This window comes from Momordica charantia (assembly GCF_013281855.1).
Source record: "Momordica charantia cultivar OHB3-1 chromosome 11 unlocalized genomic scaffold, Mcharantia_2.0 BLBB01000011.1, whole genome shotgun sequence".
NCBI lineage: Eukaryota > Viridiplantae > Streptophyta > Magnoliopsida > Cucurbitales > Cucurbitaceae > Momordica > Momordica charantia.
Window position 1 is genome coordinate 6829382 of NW_028275159.1, and position 22696 is coordinate 6852077.

Consider the following 22696-nt stretch of genomic DNA (forward strand, 5'->3'; position numbering starts at 1 on the left):
TCAATATTGACTTACAATTTTGGATATAAATGTATATCAATTTTGAGTGTTTGATGATTTTTTTTTTTTGACTTGAGGATAAATTTTAATTTTCTCGAGGACAAAAAGAATTACAAGTCAATAAAAGAGATAAATGAATGCTAATTTTTACACAACTTTATAGAATTGATATTGTTTTTAGTATAACATGTGGGATAAAAATTCGAACTCACCACCTATTTGATGGAAATATATGTCAATTATACCGCCGGTTTTTGGGTATAAAAGTTATTCCACAAATATACACATAAATGTCATCAAATTTTTCGATAATTTATCTTTTTGTTTGAAATTTGGCTAATACTTCCTAACCACTCTTCTAAAAATAGAAAACAAAATTAAAAAAAAAATCCAAACCACATTAAAGAAAAAAGAACCGTAACTAAACACACCGTTTTTTGTCATAGTAACTAAATTTATCATAATTAAATAAATAAATAAATAAATATATATATATATATATATCTGAACTTAGTTAAAAAAAATAAAAGAAGAAGATAAATTAACAAAATCTACCTATTTCAATAAAGGAGATAAGATTTGGTTCATTGATTTGTACATCAATATATAAATATATATCCTTTTTTTTCAGAGGAAATATGTAAATATTTTGACTGACATCAATATTTTGGTACCATTACTGTCAATATATTTATATATTTTGGGACCATTTTTTCTCAACAAAAAAAAAAGACAACTTTTTCATTTTATTTATTTATAAAGATGATGGTACCATTTTCTTTCTCAGTCCGACATTAAATTAATGACATTTAATTATAAATTTTATGACCAAGAGGCCTACTGTTCTACTTTGACCTCACAAGTCATAGCAGCCAAGGAATAATATCTCTGCCGACGCGTTGATAATTCCATAAAATCCTTCATTTTAAGATTAATTGATATTTTCCAATAAATCATATAAATATTGATTTAATATAAAAAAAAAATAAAATAAAACATCCACACAACACAACGACCACCACTAAATCCCTCCAAATAAAATATATATCATAACATCTCCTTCCATTGAGTATATGATACGCATCACAAAATCAAAGCTTATACATACCACATACCATATTCAAGACGCTACATATGCAGTTTCAGAGTCTAGTCTCTACTCGTTATCGATGTCCAAGAACTTGGCACGTCGATAGATGACGCACTCTCTGCTTGGTTCTTGCCGCCAGTTTTCTTGTCATTCTGCTGCATAAGGTTCCACATTTCGCTCATCTCTTTTCTTAGGTCGTCTGGATTTGAAACCAGTTCCTCTACAGCAGCCTTACCTTCCAGCATGCACACCACCGCAGACATGGCAGGTCTCGCCGAAGGAGAGACATTGGTGCAGAGGAGAGCAATATTGATCATTGCAATTGCCTCTTCTGGGTCGAAGTTGGAGCCTAACCTTGGATCAACTAGCTCCATTAAACTGCCTTTCTCTTTCACCACAAGTGCCTGGAAACAAAACAAAGCATAGATTAGTTGAATTTACTTTCCTAGCTTTTACTCCAAAGTTATCGCTGTTGATCTCGTGATAATATACTCGTGAAGTAAATGGAAACTTGGATTTTGAAGTGAGTAAAAGTAAATGGATATATAAATATAGTTACAAGGTAAGATTTATTTGCATAGTGATTATCAACCCAGGCAAGGATCAGAATGGACACGAGTTAAAATTCAGACAGCAGACCAAGACTTTCCTAGTGGTTAACATGGTCGAATGCAAAATAATCAAACATAACAAGCTATAGTTGTACAAAAAGGAAATCGAGTTACCCAATCAAGAAGATAAAGGCACTTGTCCTTTGACCGATATATAGTGTTGCTCCTCCCACTAACTATCTCTAGTGCCACGATACCGAAGCTATAAACATCTGCTTTATCAGTTAAATAGCCGCGTGTTGCATATTCCGGTGCAATATATCCACTGCAAAAGTATGATATTAGAAGTAAATATGTTGTCATCTTGAGCATAGCTTAATAGGGTAAGACATATCTTCACCCAAAATATCTGAGTTCTAATCCTTATCCCTATATGTTGTACTAAAAATAAATAAATATGTCATTTCTTGTGTCTCAAGTCTCAACAAAAAAATGTCCAGCTGTGTAATTATACCAAGCTCAAAGAAATTTAAACTCCATTAAATTTCTTGATAGCAAATAACTAGGACTATAATCTGTTCCCGAGGGGCTGCCCCTCTTGGTTTAGGTTTTGGGGTTTTGGGTCGATTACGAAGATCTATATATTTGATATGTATTTATTAATGGCTATGATATGCTATAAGTTCCAAAATATAGACAAGTCCTTCCGGCTAAATTCGAAAAAAACAGCAAAAGCTTATTTGGATAATGCAGAGAGAATCAGTTAATCATAGAGACTTACAACGTTCCGGCTACCCGAGTGCTTATGTGGGTATTCTCTTCTTCATCAAGCTTGGCCAAACCAAAGTCAGATATCTTGGGGTTGAGATTTTTATCTAACAGTACATTAGTACCTTTGATATCTCGGTGAACAATCTTCAATCCTGACTCCTCATGAAGAAAAGCCAAACCTTTGGCTATACCAATACAAATTTTTTGCCGTGTTGGCCAATCCAATTCTAATTGACATTCTTCAGGTCCTTCAATTTATTATATTAGGAGAGATGGTCAATACTTTCATTAATTAACTTACGGGATGCATCAAAGAATTCTAATAAAAATTTGTTATGGCAAAGTATTAAGGCAAAGCTTACCGAATAGGGCCCGAGCGAGGCTATTATTTTCCATATATTCATATACTAGCAAAAGTTGATCTCCTTCTGTAGAACATCCATAAAGCTTTACTAGATATGGATGTTGCAGAGAAGATATCATGCCTATCTCGTTCACAAATTCTCGTTTTCCTTGCTTTGACTTTGAAGAAAGTTGCTTAACAGCAATCATGGTGCCATCCAAGAGGCGACCCTGCACTTTGAAAGAAAAACATTGCATTCAGTCTTTGACTTCTACAAAAGAAAAGTTTACAAATCAAGTAAAATAGAATTAGTGACAATACCTTATAAACAGGCCCAAAACCACCTTCCCCTATCTTATTGGAAATGTCAAAGTTATTTGTCGCAGTTGTGATTTGCTTTAATGTAAATGAACCAATTTGCAGATTTAGACCCTTCAAATCTGCAAAGGAAGCCGCATATATGATAGAATGGTCAAAATCGATGAAGCTGCCTATGCGCATGATAATAAACAGATTTTAGATAGTTGTCTATACCCAGAGAGACAGAATCAAAATCTCCACTTATTTGTCATTGTTTTCACATGGGACTTGAGATTATATATTTGCTAAGTAAAACAGTTAAACCCTGAATCCCATAAAATAATCTAAACATACAACATTCACAATGTTCGTGGACAAAGATAACTCATCTAAATTACCTTGTCGATCTGTACTTTTTCTTCCAAGACAACCTCCCCACCATAAAATTCCAAGAGCCAAAATTATAACAAAGGCCACTGCAGCCAAAATTCCAACAATTGCACCTGCAGGTAAGGTATGTCGACCTTCTGATGGAGGCTCAGAGTCTGCATCATGAAAAGAGAGACAATAATTGTATAAAGTTGTTTATATGGTAATGTAATGGACAATGTGATATCATCTCCTGAGGGCAATTTAACAATTTTATGATGATATACCCATCCAAGAAATTCTAATTTTAGTGATATGTGCTTAATTTAAGATTAATCACAATAATTGTAGATAGGTGTACTAAATAGTGTAGAATAAGAATTTATAGCAAATAATGGCCTAAAGCACATCGAACACTTGAGTTCAGAAATACAATTGACTTTTTAGATGCAAAATTGGATTCGTGAATTAGTACATTTTGTGTCCGGTAGATTTTTAAATTCAAAAAAAAAAATGTCTAATAAGTCAAGCACAAAATTGAAAATTCGAAGACCAATTAAACACTTTTAAAATTTATGCACCTCATAGCTGTAAAATTTAAATTTTAATGACCTATTAAACACTTTTAAAAGTTCGAGACCTAAGATACAACTCTAAAAGTTTGAAGCCTATTAAACACAATTCTAAAAGTTCAAGAACTAAACTGGTAATTTAATCTACTCAATACTAGACTTTGGCAAAAACAAATTCTATGTTGCAAGTTGATGGCAAGCTGATAGACTGAAGAGGATATGGTTATCGAAGTTTTATAACCTTATTTATAAATTTTAATCTAATATTTTTTCCCCTAAAAACTAGTTCTTCTACTAGAATATTCAAGAACTATGGATTTGGACTAAAGAATTAATTTTATTATGCTGAGACCTTAAATTATTAGAATATTATAACTATTGAAACTAATAAATGTATTTGTTGAATTTTTAATTTTATAACAACAGTTTCAAATGAAATTACATAATGCCCTAGAAAAGTTGGGTCATTATAGATAGATAATCTATGGACTGAAATACAGTCAAAATAACGTATGGGCAAAAGGGATAAAAAATGGACTCGAGAGAAGAGAATAAAAATGTCACTCAACGTACCAGAAACAACTGAAATGGCTGAAATCAGAGGACCATAGACTCCCCTCGTAGGGATAGCAGTTGTCCCCTTCCCAGTCCAAAAAAATCGTATCTCCAAAGTACCACTAGTAATAGCAATGGGAATCTTTTTTATGAAAGGTTTACCTACACCTCCTGCAGCATCTGCAATATTAAAATCCTTCAGCACCCGTCTTCCCTGCAATATTTAATTTCAATCAAGGGGCTTTGAGCTTGTAATGAGGAAATTTTTTAAGCAAAAAAAAAGGGGAAGAATATGAGAAAATATCATTATCTTTTGGGTGGGATCAAAATGTCATTATTTACCTGCACATAAACATCAAAAAGACGTCTTCCAAGGCTGCGATAACTTTTATCATTAGTAAACATTATTTCTGCAAAATGGAGGCTTATCGTGTAGTTTCCAATTGCCATGCAGTACATATAGTATGTAAGAGACACAGGAGACACTCGAGCAGTCTCATACAGTTTGGAATTTATCATAGACAGTGCAGATGAATTCACAGCAAAAAGCTCGTCGTTTTTGCGCTCATTGTCCAAAAACATGCCAGTATTGCTGCCTAACCAATTTGTTTTACTTGAGACAAACTCTGATGGGTTGACTTTATCTTTATCTCCTTCAAACAATACATCGTTAATGATTACGTCCTCCCCACCACAATTTATCTGGAGATGGTACTGAGCTGCAAGAATATCAACATGCTTATCAATACTAAAAAAAGAATAAATAAATACATTTTCACATTGCAGCTTTTCAATGGGAAATAGACCAATGTCCACCATCTTAAGTTGGCAAAGCATTCCAGTTTTCAGCATTCTCCCAACTTCCTAAGATTGCAACAATCATGCACATGTAAATGACAAATTTCTACTCACCTTGTTCACAAATGAAGTTCTTCCCCAAACAAGCTACATGGTTACTGATTAAAAAATAGTAGTTAGTACCAGGTTAATACAAGTGACATTGCAACAAACAAAGTACATGCTTACGCTGGAAAAAACTTAAAACTTACGAATTATTGTCCAGTGAAGAGCTTGCAAACAGGTTCCTGCAGGAGGAATGAAAGGAAACAATGTATCTTGGAAAGCAAATTATCATGGTAAGAAGATATTGGAAAGAACAAAAATATTCTTACAAATGTTGTGAATGACAGCTCGTATAGACTGGTGAAAATTTGTTATAAGAGAGATCACTGTACAAAAGATGTTTATGATTAATCACCTTCATGAAATGTATATCGAATAAACTTGTGCTTCCCATAAACCTCAATAAAAGGTCAAAGTGTGTACGGAATTTACATGTTCAATCCTTCAGTCTGCATCCACTGAGGAACATCTCCATTTAGCAAGTTTCCAGTTAAAAATCTAAACAAGTGAATATTAGAAAATGAGTATAATCAATGAGCGATGACCTTTCTGCATTAGCGAGTTCCATCATGAAGATGCAACCTGAAAATGTAAATTTTGATCCCATTGACATAATGCAATCTAGAATATTGCTTGTTATGGAAACAAAATGACACAGAGTACAGCCAAGGGAGGGAGGTGTTAACATGGATCTTGCTCAATGAAATGTGCTTTCTATGTTAAAGAACAAAAGAAAAAGAAAACATTTCTAACTAAAAAGTAAAGAGTTCTCATTACTAGCAAGTAGCAACTTTCTGAATCTGATGGAAAAGCTATAATTCATGCTACACGTGACACTTCCACTTCTTTTGAGTCAAAAATAGATTCTAATGCATGTATCCAACATGAGATATGACATAATACATGATGGACTGACTTTCCACCATAGGATGCTCTTTATATATTCTTCATCATGTTCAACTTACTACCATGAAAGGTTAAAGACAAACATGACTCCAGGTTAGGCAACACAGTGCAACATTTTTTCAGTATAAATCAGTTGGTAAAACTAAGCTTCTTGTATCTTATTTGACAAATCCAAAAATATCCTACATCGTGCCTTGATTTCTAGAATTTCAACTTAAATGTTTAGGCATCTAAAGTTGTTAGAATACGAGATAATGTTGTTTGCTTCCTTCAGACAACTCAGATCAAATTCAACCAGTTATCTTAGCATATAGGGTATTGAGGCAGTAATTTACAAGGTTTCCCCATTTATACAGGTTGGCACATTTGTTTTCTGCATGATACCTTGATAATAAAATGAATTTCGTCAATTGAGAATGTTAAATTAACTAGCCATCCCCTCCCCTCAAGCCATGGAGAAGAATTACATCACATGTAGTTATCTTATAACTGAAATTTCTGCATGAAGTTCCTTACATTCTATCCACTCCGACAAGATTATGGAAACTGGGAGGGATACGCCCACTTATTTTGTTAAAGCTGAGGTCTCTGCAAGGAAAATTGCAAGTAAAAAAGTGAGAAAATTAAGAAGTCGCAATCAAAAGAAACTTCCAAATTGTCAGCTCCCATTGAAGTGGTGGTAGGAACTACGAACTAATAAGGAAATTGGCTGCAATAGAAGTACAGAAATTCAAATAAAGAGCGCAGTGCTAGTTGCTAAAATTCAAATTTAAAATTGAGGCTCAACAGAAGTCAATGCAGAATATCTATCACTAACAAACGTCTTACACCTGATTCAATGATCACATGTTCAATAAAATTCTCAATCCGTATTAGTCGTCAAGGTTAAACTTATTGCATTTCTTCTCTTCATATAATTAGCATCTCATATGTTACTTTCTATCAATTTAACAAAATTACACAAGGACTCGACACTTTTGGTCATGAAGTTTAGACTTGACTTCTATTTAGTTTGTGAAGTTTCAAAAACAGTTGCAGAAGCAACACTTTGGTCTTGTGGTTAAAAAATAGTTCCAAAGGTCCCTAAGTTAAGTTGACTGTTACTTGGCTAACAGAAGAATGAAAAATGACGTGGAATACTAAGGTGACAAATTTTAGATGAGGTAACAATTTTTAGTGATTTATGTTTCTTGGGTTTATTTGGCTTTTTTCCCCTCTTTCCCTTTTTATCTCTTCCCTTCTCCTCCAACAAGTGCAGCGACCGTCCTCCAGGTTTCCCACTACATCAACCACAGCTTTCTCTCTCCCTCTTCTCGCCTCCTCCTTTCTCTTCTCCTCCTCTCATCGCTCGCTATCACTCTCCTTTCATTCCCATTTGTTGTTGTCCTCCCTCCCTCCGGATTTGAAAAATAACTGTTGCAAACATTGTCAGCAGGATTGTCACAGTGGCAAGTCTTGTCGTGGTAGTCGTGGAAACTTTCCTAAACCTAAAGTTCCAGCAATTGTCAAGTGAGATGGTCCATCTAAACGGCCAAACACACCATTAACACCGCCAACAAATTCCATTGAAACTACCGCATAAAAAGCTCTCCAACTCCTGTGTCCATTTGCGTGGGTGTATTCAATGTCTTCGAGCTTGCGCTACAGAGGTATTAGAAATGCTACTTTGGAGAGTATGTAAAGGTAAGCAAATAGTTTCGGCTCTAAGAACAAAATTTGTGTTGGTTGTAAGAGAGTGAATCCACTCGTTCGATGGATCTTTAAGCATTCACATTTATTTTTTGCACAATCTATTTGTCGGAAATACATGTCTTAGTCAAAAAAAGAAATACATGTCTTAGACAATTGAGTTATGTTCAGGTTGACCAATCTATATAAGATTTTAAAAAAATAATATATATAAGATTTAAAAAAAGTAATATATATGAGCAAGAAACTAGAAAGAAATGAAGTGAACTTATACTGACATAAGCTTCAAAGATTCCATCCCACCGAAATTGTCAGGCAGGGCTCCGGTTATGTTGCAATTTCTCAATACTCTGTGGGCAAACAAAAACAAAATTAATTGGCTGAGGTGCTTCCAACAAGTTCTAATGGAATGGAGGTGCTCACAGGTTTTGCATATTAGTCAAATTATTAAGCGATGGAAAGGGTGATGAGGCTCCATTCAAGTCACTTATTCTCCTGCACGTTGAAATATGCATGCGTATAAGAAAAAACACGTTTTTCTTTTCTTTTTCTGGAGACAGTAAACCATGAAATAAAACTGCATACTAACAGGTCGGTTAAGTTTTTCAAAAGTCCGATTTCAGGAGGAATAGGCCCACTCAGCCCACTTGCCTGAATTATTCTGTCGCAAACAAATTACATTAGTGAGACACGATTCATGGTTATCGTGAAGAATTAGGATCGGGCGTAGAGTAGAGAAGTTCTCACATTAGACTAATATTTGCCCAATTCTGGATGAAACTGGGTATTGGTCCTGCAAAGTTATTGTCACTGATTCGGCTGCATTGTTGAAGTAGAAAAAGTTAAATAATTGATTATTGTTCTAGAAAATAAATGTTTGCATTGATCTGGAAACAAAACTCGAAGACTGAAAATATTATAAAGCTTACAATCCGGTTAGAGAGGTAAGCATTCCCAGAGACTCCGGCAGCTCCCCGGTGAAGTTGTTCGAGGCAAGAAGTCTAATTTATAATTTTTAAGAAAGAATCAAAATCAACCCACAAGCTCTGTTTGCAAATTCACGAGTTGAAGACGGCTAATTAACTCTCTACCGAAAGTTTACACTGGAATAGCTAAACGACTAACGAATTAATGAAGATACGTGACGATATTAAAATTAAATGATCTTACAATCTTTCCAAGTTCGACAATTTTCCAAGAGCTAGAGGCAAGCTTCCGGACAAGTGATTCATTTCTAGGACCCTATGCATAAAACAACACAACAGATGATTTTAATGCTTCGAGAGGTAAACATATGTGTAATCGGAACTCACAACTCTCTGAGAGTAGAAATATTTCCAATCTCTTCCGGAACCGAACCCGTCAACCGATTTCCGAGCAGGGAACTGCGAGATTTTCGATTACAATGGATTAAAAAGATGGCCGTAACCTATAATTTGAATAAATGACGATCATCGCACACAGAGAGGAAGAAATGGAGAGAAATTACATTTTGATGAGGTTCGTAGAGCCCCATTGTGGAGGAATTTCGCCGCTAAGATAGTTTCGAGTGAGATCGCTGGATTGAATTAGAAGAAAAAGAAAACGAGTAGATTGTAATTGAAGTACGATCAAGCAAAAGCAAAACAATAAACTCCATTGCGAAGAGAAGAGAAAAGAAGGGTGAAGAACGTACAGTTCCTCCAGATAAGGCAACCTGAAGAGCTCCGGCGGCAGTGTTCCCGGCAAACTCTGCGACTTCAGAATTCTGCGCGTCTCAGAAAATTGTCTTTTTACAGTTGTAAATTTGTTATAACTACCTCAATGAGCTGGAATCATCCAAAAACTTTTTAAACTATAAATACTCGACTTAATTTAAAATATTAGTTTGGTCCAGTATTTATTTATTTATTTTGATCGGTTCACTTTCATCTTGATTCATTTTAGTCTATATACTTTTAGAATGTTTGTTCTGATCTCTCCCTTTAAAAAGTTGACCATTTTAATATCTATTTTCAAAATTTTAACACAAATTCTCAACATAATAAAAACCTTTTAATATAAACTTAGAGTTACATTTAGAAGAAATATATGAGTAAGAGTGTTTTGTTGAAATCTTGATAGAAAAAATGAGTTTAAAATAAAATTAAAGGATTAAAAGTATATAGACAAAATGAACATTTTAAAAGTACAGACATCAAAATGAACTGAAATTGGAAACACAGAAACCAAACTAGTATTTTAACAGAACAGCATAAAAAGTTTTAAAAAAAAATCACTAATTTAATAAAAATATAGCTGACACAAAGTTAACCAACAAAAATTTATCAATATTTTTCTTAAATCAACTCTATCTATTCTTATTTTTGCCTCAATCCTATCAATTCCATACTAACCCTTTATTTTTATAATAAATTGAATGCACATAATACTACCTTTTCCAATAATTTTATAAACGCTAAACATTTTTTTAAGTTTAAGGTAAAAATTTTAACACTTATCCGAGTCGAAGAAGTTCCAAATAAGGTGAATTTTTGTTGCATATAATTTAGAGGGGGAGAACACACATGTGGGTGACGTGGCAGACGGTAGCACTAGCATATGAGCAATTGCATGTGACGTTATTTTTGAAACCACTGCCATCCTTTGCATCTGCAGATTTCCAGCTAGATTCTTCTTCACTGCATGGATTTTCATTAAATTTCCAGTCCCTCTTTCCCAGCCTCTTTCCCACGTACTCTAAGCCTTCCACTGCGTCATTTTCATCATCGACATTTTTATAAAATCAAATACACTGAATTTCTATTTTAATTTATAAACTTTCATTTTCATAGTTTCTACGATTATTTAACAAAAATTTAAATCTGTTTTGAAGTTGAATACCTAACCTATTATATTAGGATTTCAAATACTTGTTTGATCATAACTACAATAAAATGTTTGAAAGTCTGAAATGAAAATAAATTTTCAAGATGAAAGATTCAAATTAATTATCGGGAATAAACCTAACGAAAAGATGTGAAGTTACTGCTTTTCAATTTGAATAATACAGATATTACGTACCTTCGTCGAGAGGTAGACTAGGAGTAAGAATGGTGGGAGAACAAGAAATAATTAATGAAAGAACAACCAGAAGAGCAATTGGAGCTACTAACATCATCATATCTTCACTTCTTGGAGCCAAAATGAAAAAAAGAGTTGCTTTCTCCAAATGAATAAGTTTGAGTGAGAGAGAGATATGAATAAGGACAATTATGTACAAGTCAAGATGTGAATAAATGCATGCAATTTGGGCCTGCGGGGTGTCCAATCACATCTTTTAGAAAGTGATTTTAACTTTGAGATATTTTTTTTCTCTCTTCTTAATTCACTTTCTATAAATATATATTTGTTTGGTATCTAAGCGTATTGGTTGATGTTCGTAAGTATTCAAACTAACTTGTTTATGTGCTACATTTTAATTGGCAATGTTGGAAGCAAATTCTCAACTTACACGTGGCATGTTATGGTTGGATGTTCAGCAGTACACGTTTCATCCCGCGCAAGTATATTTTCCTCAGCCATGAGTTCTCATACCGAGCCGACCAAATATATTATTTGGACTACTTCGGCCTAGCCCATTATCCGACAAACTCCACGACATAACACGCCACACTTCACGTCAACTTTAAAGAGTCGTTGTAGCCTTGTCGAGAACCTTATTGGGGACTTTGTCTATAAATAGAACCATTTTGCTTCATTCCAAGGTACGTGATCAAACCAATTCTCTCTGTCTAGTTGACTTGAACGCTTACTGACTTTAGCATCGGAATTTCTACTCTGTTTTGCAGGTCCTCTACACAACATGATCCAAAGCTTTCTGTCTAGCTCGTCTTAGCGGATCCGAAGCTCTGAGACTTGATTATTTGATCTTGATCAAACAGGCAGGATTTTAACTGACGTCTTAATTTGTTTTTATTTATTAAATCCAAGTAACAAAAAAATTGGACAATTCTCTTTAACACCCACCAACACAACAAGACAACAACACATAGGACATGAAATTAGTGGCTTTATAAATTTCCACAGCCGTGTCTGGAGAGACTTTTCTACAAATAAATACAAATAAATTAAATAATAAAAGCTATGACAATTGAAAATATCTGCCTGCTAACCAACCTCATTACAATTTAATTTGCAACCATGGAATAAAATATCTACCGACATATAATTTCCATGTTTATTTGGCATTTTCATAAATCCAAGGAATTGAATTGGACGATAATATTAGGAATCAATTGATAATTTTAGTATACCTTTCACCAATATTAATATAAATGCTACTAATCAAATTTATAATTTATGTTTTACAAAGTAGATAAGTAGTTGTGCTAGTTGTAAATAATTTGTTCATAACTTGTGTAAGGTTGAGATAGGTTGGTGCAGCTTTTTCAAGAATTGTGCAGTTGATTTTTTTTCTTTAGATTTATTATTATTGTACAACTGCCTCTGGTTAAAACCAACTTATCGTATATCTAAAATTGTTACAATAACATGGTTTCAATCAATAATTAAAATATCAAAGTATTAATTTTATGGAGATGTTGATGGATATTCTTGAAAAAAAATTATTGAAATTCTTAAACTTATGAGGAATTTAGAAGTATTAGGAAAAATATTAAACGTGGAAGAAAAGGAAAAATCACAAGTTTCTCCCACTTTAGTCTTTTCAAAATTTATAATCTTATATTATTTAAAAAACAAAATAATTAAAATGTATAATTTATACCTATTATTATTGATGATTTTTTGGGAAACTAAGACGCTTATCCAATTTTAGAGACGTAGTCACCGACTCGCTGAACAAATTAATTTGTTTACTACATATTATATATAAAATAGACAGTACTTCGTGATTTTTATGAATGGGGTGTTGTATATCCCATGGAGTACTTTCCGCTAGTTCAATCTACTTGTCGTACTAAATTTTCTAATTATCGCAATTCTTTTTCATATATTTTTTTAACTTGTTTCTTTCAAATCTTATATATATTTTTTTAGTAATATAATAACGAGTTCATATTGTTTTTTTTTCTTTTTTTTTTTTTAACATTTGGGCGAGTGACATCCTTTGAAATTAAAACACGTGATCTAAATAACTTATCATCCAAAGTTACTAAACATTACAATAAAATAGCCAATTCAATAGAAATGATTTATTTACCCTTTTTTTTTGGCAGACATATATAGAGGTAAAAAGATGGACTAAATGTTAAAATGAAAGACAGTCGAGTACCACTTCAACCAGAGAACAAGGCTTCTTTGGGTCGTTGATGCTCGCTTTGTGCCCGACTCCGTACACTATCTTCTAACCGTACCTAGAAATGAAAGTTAACCAGATAAGTTGTCAAGTTTAGACAACCAGATGGACAACCTCTTTCCTTTTGGGTAATTGATAAATATATCCAAATCAAAGTTTAGACGTATCACATACGACTCAAATCTTTGTAGGTGCAGTTGGAGAGTCTAGTTTATTGAAGAATTGTTAGATGGCATATCCATAGAGACAACCTCTGTCTGGTTCACACCGTCAGTTTGTTTCTGGCTCTTCTGCAACAAAAGGTTCCACATTGCACTCATCTGTGTTCTTGTGTCATTTGGATGTGAAACCAACTCCTCCCTCACAGCAACTTCTCCCTCCAGCATGCTCACCACTGAAGACATGGCAGGCCTTTCTGAAGGAGACACATTGGTGCAGTGGAGAGCAATATTGATCATGGCCATCGCCTCTCTCTGGTTAAAGTTGGAGTCTAACCTTGGATCTACCAGCTCTATTAAACTGCCTTTCTCTTTTAACTCGAGCGTCTAAAAACGTAGTATATAGTAGCTCATCAAAATTGTGTTACTCTTTTTTCCCCATTCCATACGTTAATATCACATGATCGTGCTAGCGAAACAATAAACTATACTACAACATGTAAGAAATATATAACAAGGGCAACTTCGGGTTTTATTGTTTTAAAGAGACTAGAAGTTAGGCATGAGTTTTGAAAAGAGTGTTTTAAGTGAAAAGCACTTATTGGAAAGGCATGATAAAGTAAAGTGCTTGGGATGACTTTCGAAAAAAGTGTTTTCAGTGAAAATCACCTATTTGAAAAGCGTGATAAAGTAAAGTGTTTTAGGGATTTTCAAAATCACTTTTTGAATATCAAATTGGAAAACTGTAAATTGACGTGCCAGATGAAATGCAATCAAACACAAAAAAACTATACTCAATGAAATTCATTTTACCCAATCAAGCAGATAAAAGCAACCATCCTTTAATTGGTGACTAGTGTTGCTCCTTCCGCTCACTATTTCCAACGCCACAATGCCAAAACTATAGACATCTGCTTTATCACTTAAGCGGCCTTGCATTGCATACTCCGGCGCAATATATCCACTGCAAAAGCAATGATATTACTCGTAAATAATCTAGAGCTTACATTTATAGGATAACTAAAATTAAACTCAAACTTTTTTACAATATACATCGTGTTTGGGGTAAAAATGTCTAAGCTTTAACTATAAACAGTCGAAAGAAATTTCAACTCTACGAATTTCTCGACTGAGACTAACTATTTATTAGATACTTATTAATAAGGGAGATATGTCATTGGTTTGATAACATTGTGGGAGTCAGGTTGGAGTTGGGTTGTAAAAAGATGCAAAAGCTCGATCAATTATTACACACAGAATAATCTAATCATAGCAACTTACAAAGTTCCAGCAATCCGAGTGCTTATGTGGGTAATTCCTTCTTCTTCAAGCTTGGCCAGACCAAAGTCGGATATCTTGGGGTTGAGATTTTTATCCAACAATACATTTGTCGCTTTGATATCTCTGTGAACAATCTTCAGTCTTGATTCCTCATGAAGATATGCCAAACCTTTGGCAATACCAATACAGATTTTCTGCCTTGTTGGCCAATCTAATTTCAGTTGAGTTTCTTCAGGTCCTTCAATTCATTATATTAGTGGATATGGTCAATACATCCCATGTATGAACTCACAAAATGCATTCATAATTTTCATAAAGGTTATTTATTGTAAAGCGTACAGTCAATAACTTACCGAACATAGCCCGAGCAAGGCTATTGTTTTCCAGGTATTCATATACTAATAAAAGTTGATTTTCTTCGGTGCAACATCCATAAAGTTTAACTAGATGCGGGTGATGCAAAGCAGATATCATGCCTATCTCGTTAACAAACTCATGAATTCCTTGCTTTGACTTAGAAGAAAGTTGCTTCACTGCAATTATGGTGCCATCCAAGAGAAAACCCTGCATATTCCCGTAGGATAACTTCACATTAGAAACGTACAAATCTAAAAAAGAAAAGAGATTATAACCATATCCAATTGTGAAAACACCTTATAAACAGGACCAAAACCACCTTCACCAATCTTATTGGAAGCATCAAAGTTATTTGTGGCAGCTTTGATTTGCCTTAATGTGAACGAACCAGTTTTCAGATTTAAACCTTTGAGATCTGTGCAAGAAGCATGTATAAATGAAAAAAGAGTCAATCGATTAAATATGCCTATTTTACCTGATACCAAAGAGATTCGAGATTGTTAGTCCTCCATGTTTGCCCATTATCCCAGATAAATAAAATCTCAAACTACACCATGCTCGCACTAAGAACTCATAATAATTTTGTTTTTCTATCAAAGTAGCTATTTGATCTTGGAGCATCACAACAAGTTTAACACAACATTGACAAGTTTACCAATGAAAACTATACCCACTAAACTACCTCGACGACGCGTACTTTTCTGTCCAAGGCAACCTCTCCACCACAGAATTCCAAGAACCAAAACTATAACAAGGATGACTGGAGCCACAATTCGAAGTACTGCACCTATTGGCAAGGCACTTTGATCTTTTTGAGGCTTAAATTCTGCTTCAAATGAAGACAAGACAGATTACAATTACATAAATTTCTGGTATAATAAGATGAAGAACAATATATGAACCAACATTCAATCATATGGAGTACGGGACAAATATTAGGATTAGAAATCACTCATATACGATATCGTCTCTTAAGTTCTAGCTGTTGTAGAATTTTGGTTGAACCCTATCAAGAAAGGAACTAAAAAGACATGATTTTAGAGAACAGATAACTAAGACAACAATCAACCTACCAGATTCTATCGAAATGGCTGATATCAGAGGACCATAGATTCCACCCACAGGGATACCATCTGTCCCCTTTCCAGCCCAATAAAATTGAATCTCTATGGTATGATTTGTAACACCAATGGGAATCCTTTTTGTGATAGGTATACCGACACCACCTGCAGCATCTACAATATTAAAATCCTTCAGCACCAGCCTCCCCTGCAACGTTGGATTTGAATCAAGGAACTCTTTTTTCTAGTAATGAGAAAATATTCACTATCGAATAATGAATTAAACAAGCTGTAGAAGTTTACATTTTGAAAGGTTTTTTCTTTTCTTTTTTATGCCAAGTTTTTGGAGTTTGAGAAAATATGAGTCATTCCAATAGAGAACAGAATGCCATTATTTACCTGCACATAAACATCAAAAATGCGTCTTCCAAGGCTGCTAAATTTGTTGTCATTTCTAAATGCAATTTCAGCAAAATGGAGGCTTACTGAGTAATTTCCATTCCCCATACAATACACATAATATGTAAGAGACAATGGAGAAATTCGAGCAGTCTCGTACAGTTTGGAATCTACCATAGGAAGCTTCGATGAACTCAGTTCAAGATAGTCTTTTGGAATGCGATTATCATTTAAAAATATACCAGTGTTGCTGAGTGCCCAATTTGTTTTACTTGAGACAAACACCGATGGCTTGCCTGGATCTTCATCTCCTTCAAACTTCGTAGGATTAATGATTTCTTCTTTCCCACCACAATTTATATGAAGACTGTATAGATCTGAAAAAACATAACAGGCTTATTAATATTACAAAATAACATACAATATGCATACCCGACATGATCCCTGGGGTTTTCTCTGCAACATGTTAAGTTCTAAAAAGAAAAAATAAGTAAAAACTGGGTCTGTAGCATTTAAATGAGAGAAGATATCAACATCTTTTTAGCTTTTAACATTGGCAAAAATACACCCATTTCTACCATTTAACCATAGATGATAGAAATAAGGATGTAAAAGTTTTACTTACTCTTGGGACAACGGAGGTCCGCCAAACAAGAAACAAGGTTACTGATAAAACAACGAGATGCTTGCTAGTTAGTACAGCACTGACATGAGTGAAATAGCAACAAAATAAACAAATTAAATGCTTTTTTTTAAATAAAAAAATTAATGCTTACACCCAAGGAAATTTAAACTTACGAATTACTGTCCACTGCAGAGCTTGCAAACAGGTTTCTGCATAAGAAACAAAAAGGGAACTCTGTATTCTTGGAAAGTATAATAACATAGATAACATTATAATTAAAAATACGAAAAATCATCCTTACGCAGTTCGAGATTGACAGCCTCTAGATGGGGATGTAAATTTATTGTAAGAGAGATCACTGTTGAAAAATATATAAGTTGAATTCAAGTATAAAATAAATTTATCTTTCCCCTGAATCTCAAGAAAGGATAAACATTGGGAAACGGAACTTACATGCTTTTTCCTCCATTTAGCATCCATTCAGGCACCGAACCATTTAGCAAGTTTCCGGTTAAAAATCTAAGCAAGTAAATAATAGAAGGGATATGGGAGGGGGATAGCACAGGTCAGCATAATTGACTACCTTCCTTCTATACGGAGTTCCATAAAAGATGTGCTACATGACAACATAAATTCTTCCATTAAACAATGTTGTGTAATCACTTGTTACACAATTTCAAATGGAGTACTGGCTAGAGGGTGGTCTGACACCATCAATCCATCAATCATTTGATGTTTAAAAAGTTTTTTTGGATAGGAATATATAGAGTAAAGAAATGTTTACAGTATTTAAAAACTAAAAATAATATAAAAGAGAAAGGGAAAGAACAGTTCAGCCGGGCACTGTATGCACGTAACCAAAACCGACAAGAAAGATGATGCATGATAGACCAACCTTGTGCCACGTTAGTTGTAGTTGTAGTATACACCAGTCACCAAAACCAGGCTTCATTTTATTATTTAAACTATCCGCAAAAATTAATTAAAAGAATCATTGTTGTGAATACGTAGACAAATCAATCCCTCTTTTGGGGGGCCTACATGGAATTGTAATATTACCATACGGTTGGTCAAGTTGAGTTTTGATTGGTGGAACCAAAGAAAGTAAAAAAATTCATTTTATTCTCTTCTTTACTATGTGCAATTAAACTTTCTTCCCATGGTCAACAAAAGATTTCAGAAGACAGGCTAGAAATTTTTTCTTTTTCTTCTCTAGATAGATTAGATTAAAGAAAGCATAAACGAGGCTTTATATCAAGTTGGACTAAGTTAGTAGCTGCTGCTTTTAGCTGGTTTTAATATAGAATATCATTTCTTAAGCATAAAAAAAGTGAAGAAAAAATCAGACAAGAAAGTGAGGTGTGCAAAGTCAATTAAGACGTCACCAAGGAGAGGTTGTGTCAGTGTTAAAGTATTGATTAATGATTAAATTTATCGTAAATTATCAGCTTGAGCGTTTGGTTCAGCGATCGTTTAACATGATATTAGAGCAGTAGGTCCCATGTTCGAACCTCTGTAATGTCATTCCCTCCCCAATAAACATTTATAACCACTTGTTGGACCTTATGCAAATTTCGAAGCCCACAAATAAGGGAGAGTGTTAAAGTATTGATAAATTATTAGATTTACTGTAACTCATTAGCTTAAGCACTGGGGTAGCTATAAGAAGAGATAAGCCTATTTATATTTGGGCTTTACCTAAAAGAAAATAGACGTGTGAGGCATTTGAGCTATACCATGTATAAGAGAGGGGCATAAGAAGAAACTAAGAGAGAGATGTCTTAAAAGCCATTTGGGCATCAGGAGAACTAAGAGAGAGATGCTAAGGAATCCTCAGTGAGAAGACAAAAAAAAATTATTATATATATATATATATATACTAGGACAAAGTATTTTATCCTCTTGATGTTTGCATCTTCTAGCATCACTAAAAGCTACACAATTTTAGTCTCTATTTGAAGTGGAAGATATATTCAGATTTTTTGTACTTGTTTTTTGCCGTTCAGGGTTTCCATGTCCCACTTTGTCTAAATCTCTCTTTCTCCATTATCCAATCCATTTATGCATGTGAGAGCTGATTCTTGGAACATTGGTAGCTTATATCTCGTCATAGTTCTTTCAAGACAACCAATATCAAAGTTCTGGGACAAGTAAGCCAGTTATGCTCAGTATGTAGCATCAGAGTTAAATCTATTGAATCCCAACATTCCTCCATCAAGGCTTGGTTTCTAGAATTTGAACTTAAATTTTTAACCATATTAAGTTGTCAAAATGTCAGGTGTGATATTTTCCCTTCATGGGGCAGTTAGCACATTAACACAACTAAAGAAACCAGTTATTTGTATGTATGCATGTATGTGCATAATGCATACATGCATGCATACATACATACATAGAGTATTTTTAAAACAGTAAACCAGCTTTTATTAAGGCAAAGGACGTGCAAAAATAAAAGGCAAAACTACAAGAAATGGCTCCAACAGTTGATAATTAGAAACAAAAGATGAGAAAAAAAAAACCGTAAGAAATAGCTAGAGATGAAAGCATTGAAGTGAGTCGCACCCAATATTTGTATATATTGATCAGTAATTTTTAAAGTCACCCCAATATTCATACTGTTGCCACATTAAGTTTCTCTATTATTCTCAGATAATAAGATGAATTTCATTCATTGGTTGAGACTGTCAAATTTATTTGTCCAGCTCCCCTCGAGCTATATGAGAGAATGATTAAATGTAGTTATAATTAAAGTTTCTGGGTGTAGCTCCTTACATGTTATCTGCTCTTTTAAGAGAATGAAACCCGGAAGGAATCTGCCCACTTATTCTGTTAAAGCTGAGGTCTCTGCAAGAGATCAAAAGAAAAAAGGAATAAGCAACTGAAGCTAGTTGAGCTATAAAAAGAACACTTGAGCTGTCAGCCTCCAGGCCTAAAGAAGAAAGTCAAAGTTAAGAACTTGAATGTAGTGCAGGTTTTCAAAAATTCCAAATTAATTTTATCTCAGACCTTTGTCAATTCAATGACAGAGGTAATTTAAAAAAAGGAAAATATATATATATATATTCAATCCAATCTATGAAGCCTAGTCACTCTTCAAAGCTTAATGCCTCTTTCTTCTCTTTATCTAATTACCCTCTCATATTGTATAGTTAACATTTCCAGTTAGTTCTTCAAGTATACTGGTCATGTTTGCACAAGTCCGCTTGAAAGTGTTTGGATAAGAAATTCCATGAAGCAGCAAAATAAAAATGTAGACATGATGATCAGTAGAGATGGAACAATGGATGGCAAGCAGGAAGGACTGGAAGGTACCAAACGTATGTTATAGAAAATCATATGCGATAATCCAAGATGCCAACCACCCATAGCCATTCTAGAAAGCAATTGAGAAGCTCAAACTATCAAGTGAAGTAGAGGAAAAGTAGTTATGACAGTCTTATGTGATAACTTAAATGGTATCTGAAATGCATCAACATCTGAATATAGGTCCCTCCTAAGTTATCAGAATGAATCATCCACTTTTTTACTCTTTAACATCTGGAACGAAGAGTAGATTTTGACAATAGCCTCTAGAAATTTTATACATGCTCGTGAGAGACATGGAAATCTGGATAATTCCAATTGCAGAAAACTTCTTCATCTGTATAAGATTCTTAAATTGCAATGTTTATGAGCAAAAAAATACAGAGCACAGAAGTGATACTGACAAGAGTTTCAAGGATGTCATCCTATCTAAATATTCGGGCAGCACTCCGGTGATATTGCAACTTCTTAACACTCTGCAGACAACCAAAAACAAAATTAATTGGTTCAGGTGCTTCAAGCAAGTTATAAAGGAACTGAGGCACTTACAGTTGTCTGATTTTGGTCAAATTACTAAGGGGTGGAAAGGATGATGAGGCTCCGTTCAAGTCACTAATTGATCTGCATGAGGAAATTTGCGTTTGTAAAAAACACTGCTTTCTTTTCTTTTCATTTCTTTTTCGCCTTTCTAGATGAAAAAAACAGAGCCAAGAAATCGAAGTGCGTGCATACTAACAGGTCAATTAATTTGGTCAACAGTCCGATTTCAGAAGGAAGAGGGCCACTCAACCCGCTTGCATAAACTATTCTGTGGCAATAAACTACTTGGGTGAGACATAATGGTTGGTTATCATGATGAAATTTAAATAAGGAAGAAAGTAGAGAACTTCTTACATTTGCTCAATATTTATCCAATTCTTTATGAAAGTTGGTATTTGTCCTTCAAAGTTATTGTCACCGAATTCCACTACAATATTGCAATAAGAAAACCTAACATATGAATTTATACTGGAAACAAAACTCGACGACTAAAAAGGTTTAGGAAGCTTACAGAACGATCAATGACTTCAGCATTCCCAGAGACTTCGGAAGCTTGCCAGTAAAGTTATTCGAGGAAAGAAAACTAGAAGATAATATACATGAAATGCGAACAGAAAACAATATCAAGATTCATGTTTTTCAATACAATAAAATAAGCTCTGTCCTGGATGCTTACATCGGAGTAGATAACCGAGGAACAAATTAAGAGGAAAAGAATCTAAAAGAAACTATAAATTCAAGTGGTCTTACAATCTTTCCAAGTTCGACAAATTTCCAAGGGCTGAAGGTAACCTCCCCGACAAATGATTGTTTTCCAAGACCCTGCGCGTGCACATTAACTTTCCATGTCAAATCAATGCTTTGAATAATTCAAAAACTGAAATAGGAGAATTAATCGAATGATAATCAAAAACTCACAACTCTCTAAGAGTAGTGATGTTTCCAATCTCTTCCGGAATCGAACCCGTCAACCGATTTCCAAACAAAGAACTGCGATATTTTAGATTCACATTCAATAAAGATCTGGTCTTAATTTTCGATTATGGCGCGTCATGGAAGAAAGTAAGAGAGATTACATTTTGAGAAGCTTCGTGGAGCCCCATTCTCGTGGAATTTCTCCGCTAAGATAGTTCCGAGTGAGATCACTGAAATATAAGAAGAAGAAATCGAGTTCTCGAGGATGATCAGACAAAATTGAAACTCCATTGTGGAGCAAAACATAGAGAGTACGTACAGTTCCTTCAAGTAGGGCAACTTGAAGAGCTGAGATGGAAGCGTGCCCGGCAAACTCTGCGACTTGAGAATTCTACATCTCCCAACAAAGATTTCAGAATTCAATACAGATTGTAAAAGCAAAATTCCAGAGCAAGATCATTAACAATCTACACCATATTTATAAATTTATTAAACAAGTTTAGAGATCTATTAGTATAAAATTAAACTGAAAAAAGAAAATCTATTAGATCTAAAATTTTATGACTAAACTTATAATTACTTTTTTTATCAACACTAAACTTATAATTTAACCAAGACAAAAGAGGTTTTAATATATAGGAAATGAAGGACAAGCGTTGCAAATAAATAGTCTTTTTTGCTTTATAAATAGTAACCTTTGAAGCCTTTTTTGCTTTTCCCTAAGGCTCTG

General features: G+C 34.1%; 2 protein-coding genes across 4 annotated transcripts; both read right to left on the reverse strand.

Annotated features, from left to right (window-relative positions):
* Positions 1 to 1017: 1017 nt before the first annotated feature.
* LOC111006454 (putative leucine-rich repeat receptor-like serine/threonine-protein kinase At3g14840) lies at positions 1018 to 11263 on the reverse strand. 3 transcript variants are annotated; one of them, XM_022278410.2, is made up of 24 exons: positions 11092 to 11257; positions 10596 to 10779; positions 9725 to 9796; positions 9539 to 9607; positions 9363 to 9434; positions 9220 to 9291; positions 8979 to 9050; positions 8797 to 8868; positions 8639 to 8710; positions 8473 to 8544; positions 8328 to 8399; positions 6877 to 6948; positions 5887 to 5952; positions 5724 to 5780; positions 5601 to 5636; positions 5464 to 5507; positions 4894 to 5270; positions 4570 to 4765; positions 3454 to 3600; positions 3077 to 3195; positions 2775 to 2985; positions 2423 to 2660; positions 1816 to 1966; positions 1018 to 1494 (listed from the first exon to the last, which is right to left on the reverse strand). In XM_022278410.2, the coding sequence occupies exons 1-24, from the start codon at positions 11189 to 11191 to the stop codon at positions 1150 to 1152; spliced, it is 2988 nt and encodes a 995-aa protein (XP_022134102.1). In that variant the 5' UTR covers positions 11192 to 11257; the 3' UTR covers positions 1018 to 1149. The 3 variants fall into 3 exon arrangements, 2 of the variants coding, with proteins under 2 accessions (XP_022134102.1, XP_087976171.1); XM_088120045.1 differs by having other exon boundaries at positions 5601 to 5666; XR_015788977.1 differs by lacking the exon at positions 2423 to 2660 and having other exon boundaries at positions 1354 to 1494; positions 5601 to 5666; positions 11092 to 11263.
* Positions 11264 to 13137: 1874 nt separating this feature from the next.
* Positions 13138 to 22422, reverse strand: LOC111006481 (putative leucine-rich repeat receptor-like serine/threonine-protein kinase At3g14840; the record flags this gene model as incomplete). Its single annotated transcript, XM_088119672.1, has 24 exons — positions 13138 to 13385; positions 13502 to 13872; positions 14299 to 14449; positions 14767 to 15004; positions 15120 to 15330; positions 15420 to 15538; positions 15806 to 15949; positions 16197 to 16392; positions 16584 to 16960; positions 17209 to 17249; positions 17382 to 17417; positions 17510 to 17566; positions 17662 to 17727; positions 19981 to 20052; positions 20916 to 20987; positions 21061 to 21132; positions 21248 to 21319; positions 21406 to 21478; positions 21528 to 21531; positions 21568 to 21634; positions 21802 to 21873; positions 21970 to 22041; positions 22128 to 22196; positions 22286 to 22422. Coding segments are annotated over 23 exons (2757 nt in total), but the record flags the coding sequence as incomplete, so codon positions are not given.
* Positions 22423 to 22696: the final 274 nt, after the last annotated feature.

What these genes read in the sequence shown, in the direction of transcription:
- LOC111006454 (XM_088120045.1), bottom strand. Translation starts at nt 11,191, where the DNA reads ATGATGATGTTAGTAGCTCCAATTGCTCTTCTGGTTGTTCTTTCATTA. An exon ending in ATTTCTACTCTCAGAGAGTT is followed by an intron (nt 9,292 to 9,362) that starts GTGAGTTCCGAT and finishes TTTTATGCATAG; the next exon opens with GGTCCTAGAAATGAATCACT. An exon ending in TTGACTAATATGCAAAACCT is followed by an intron (nt 8,400 to 8,472) that starts GTGAGCACCTCC and finishes GTTTGCCCACAG; the next exon opens with AGTATTGAGAAATTGCAACA.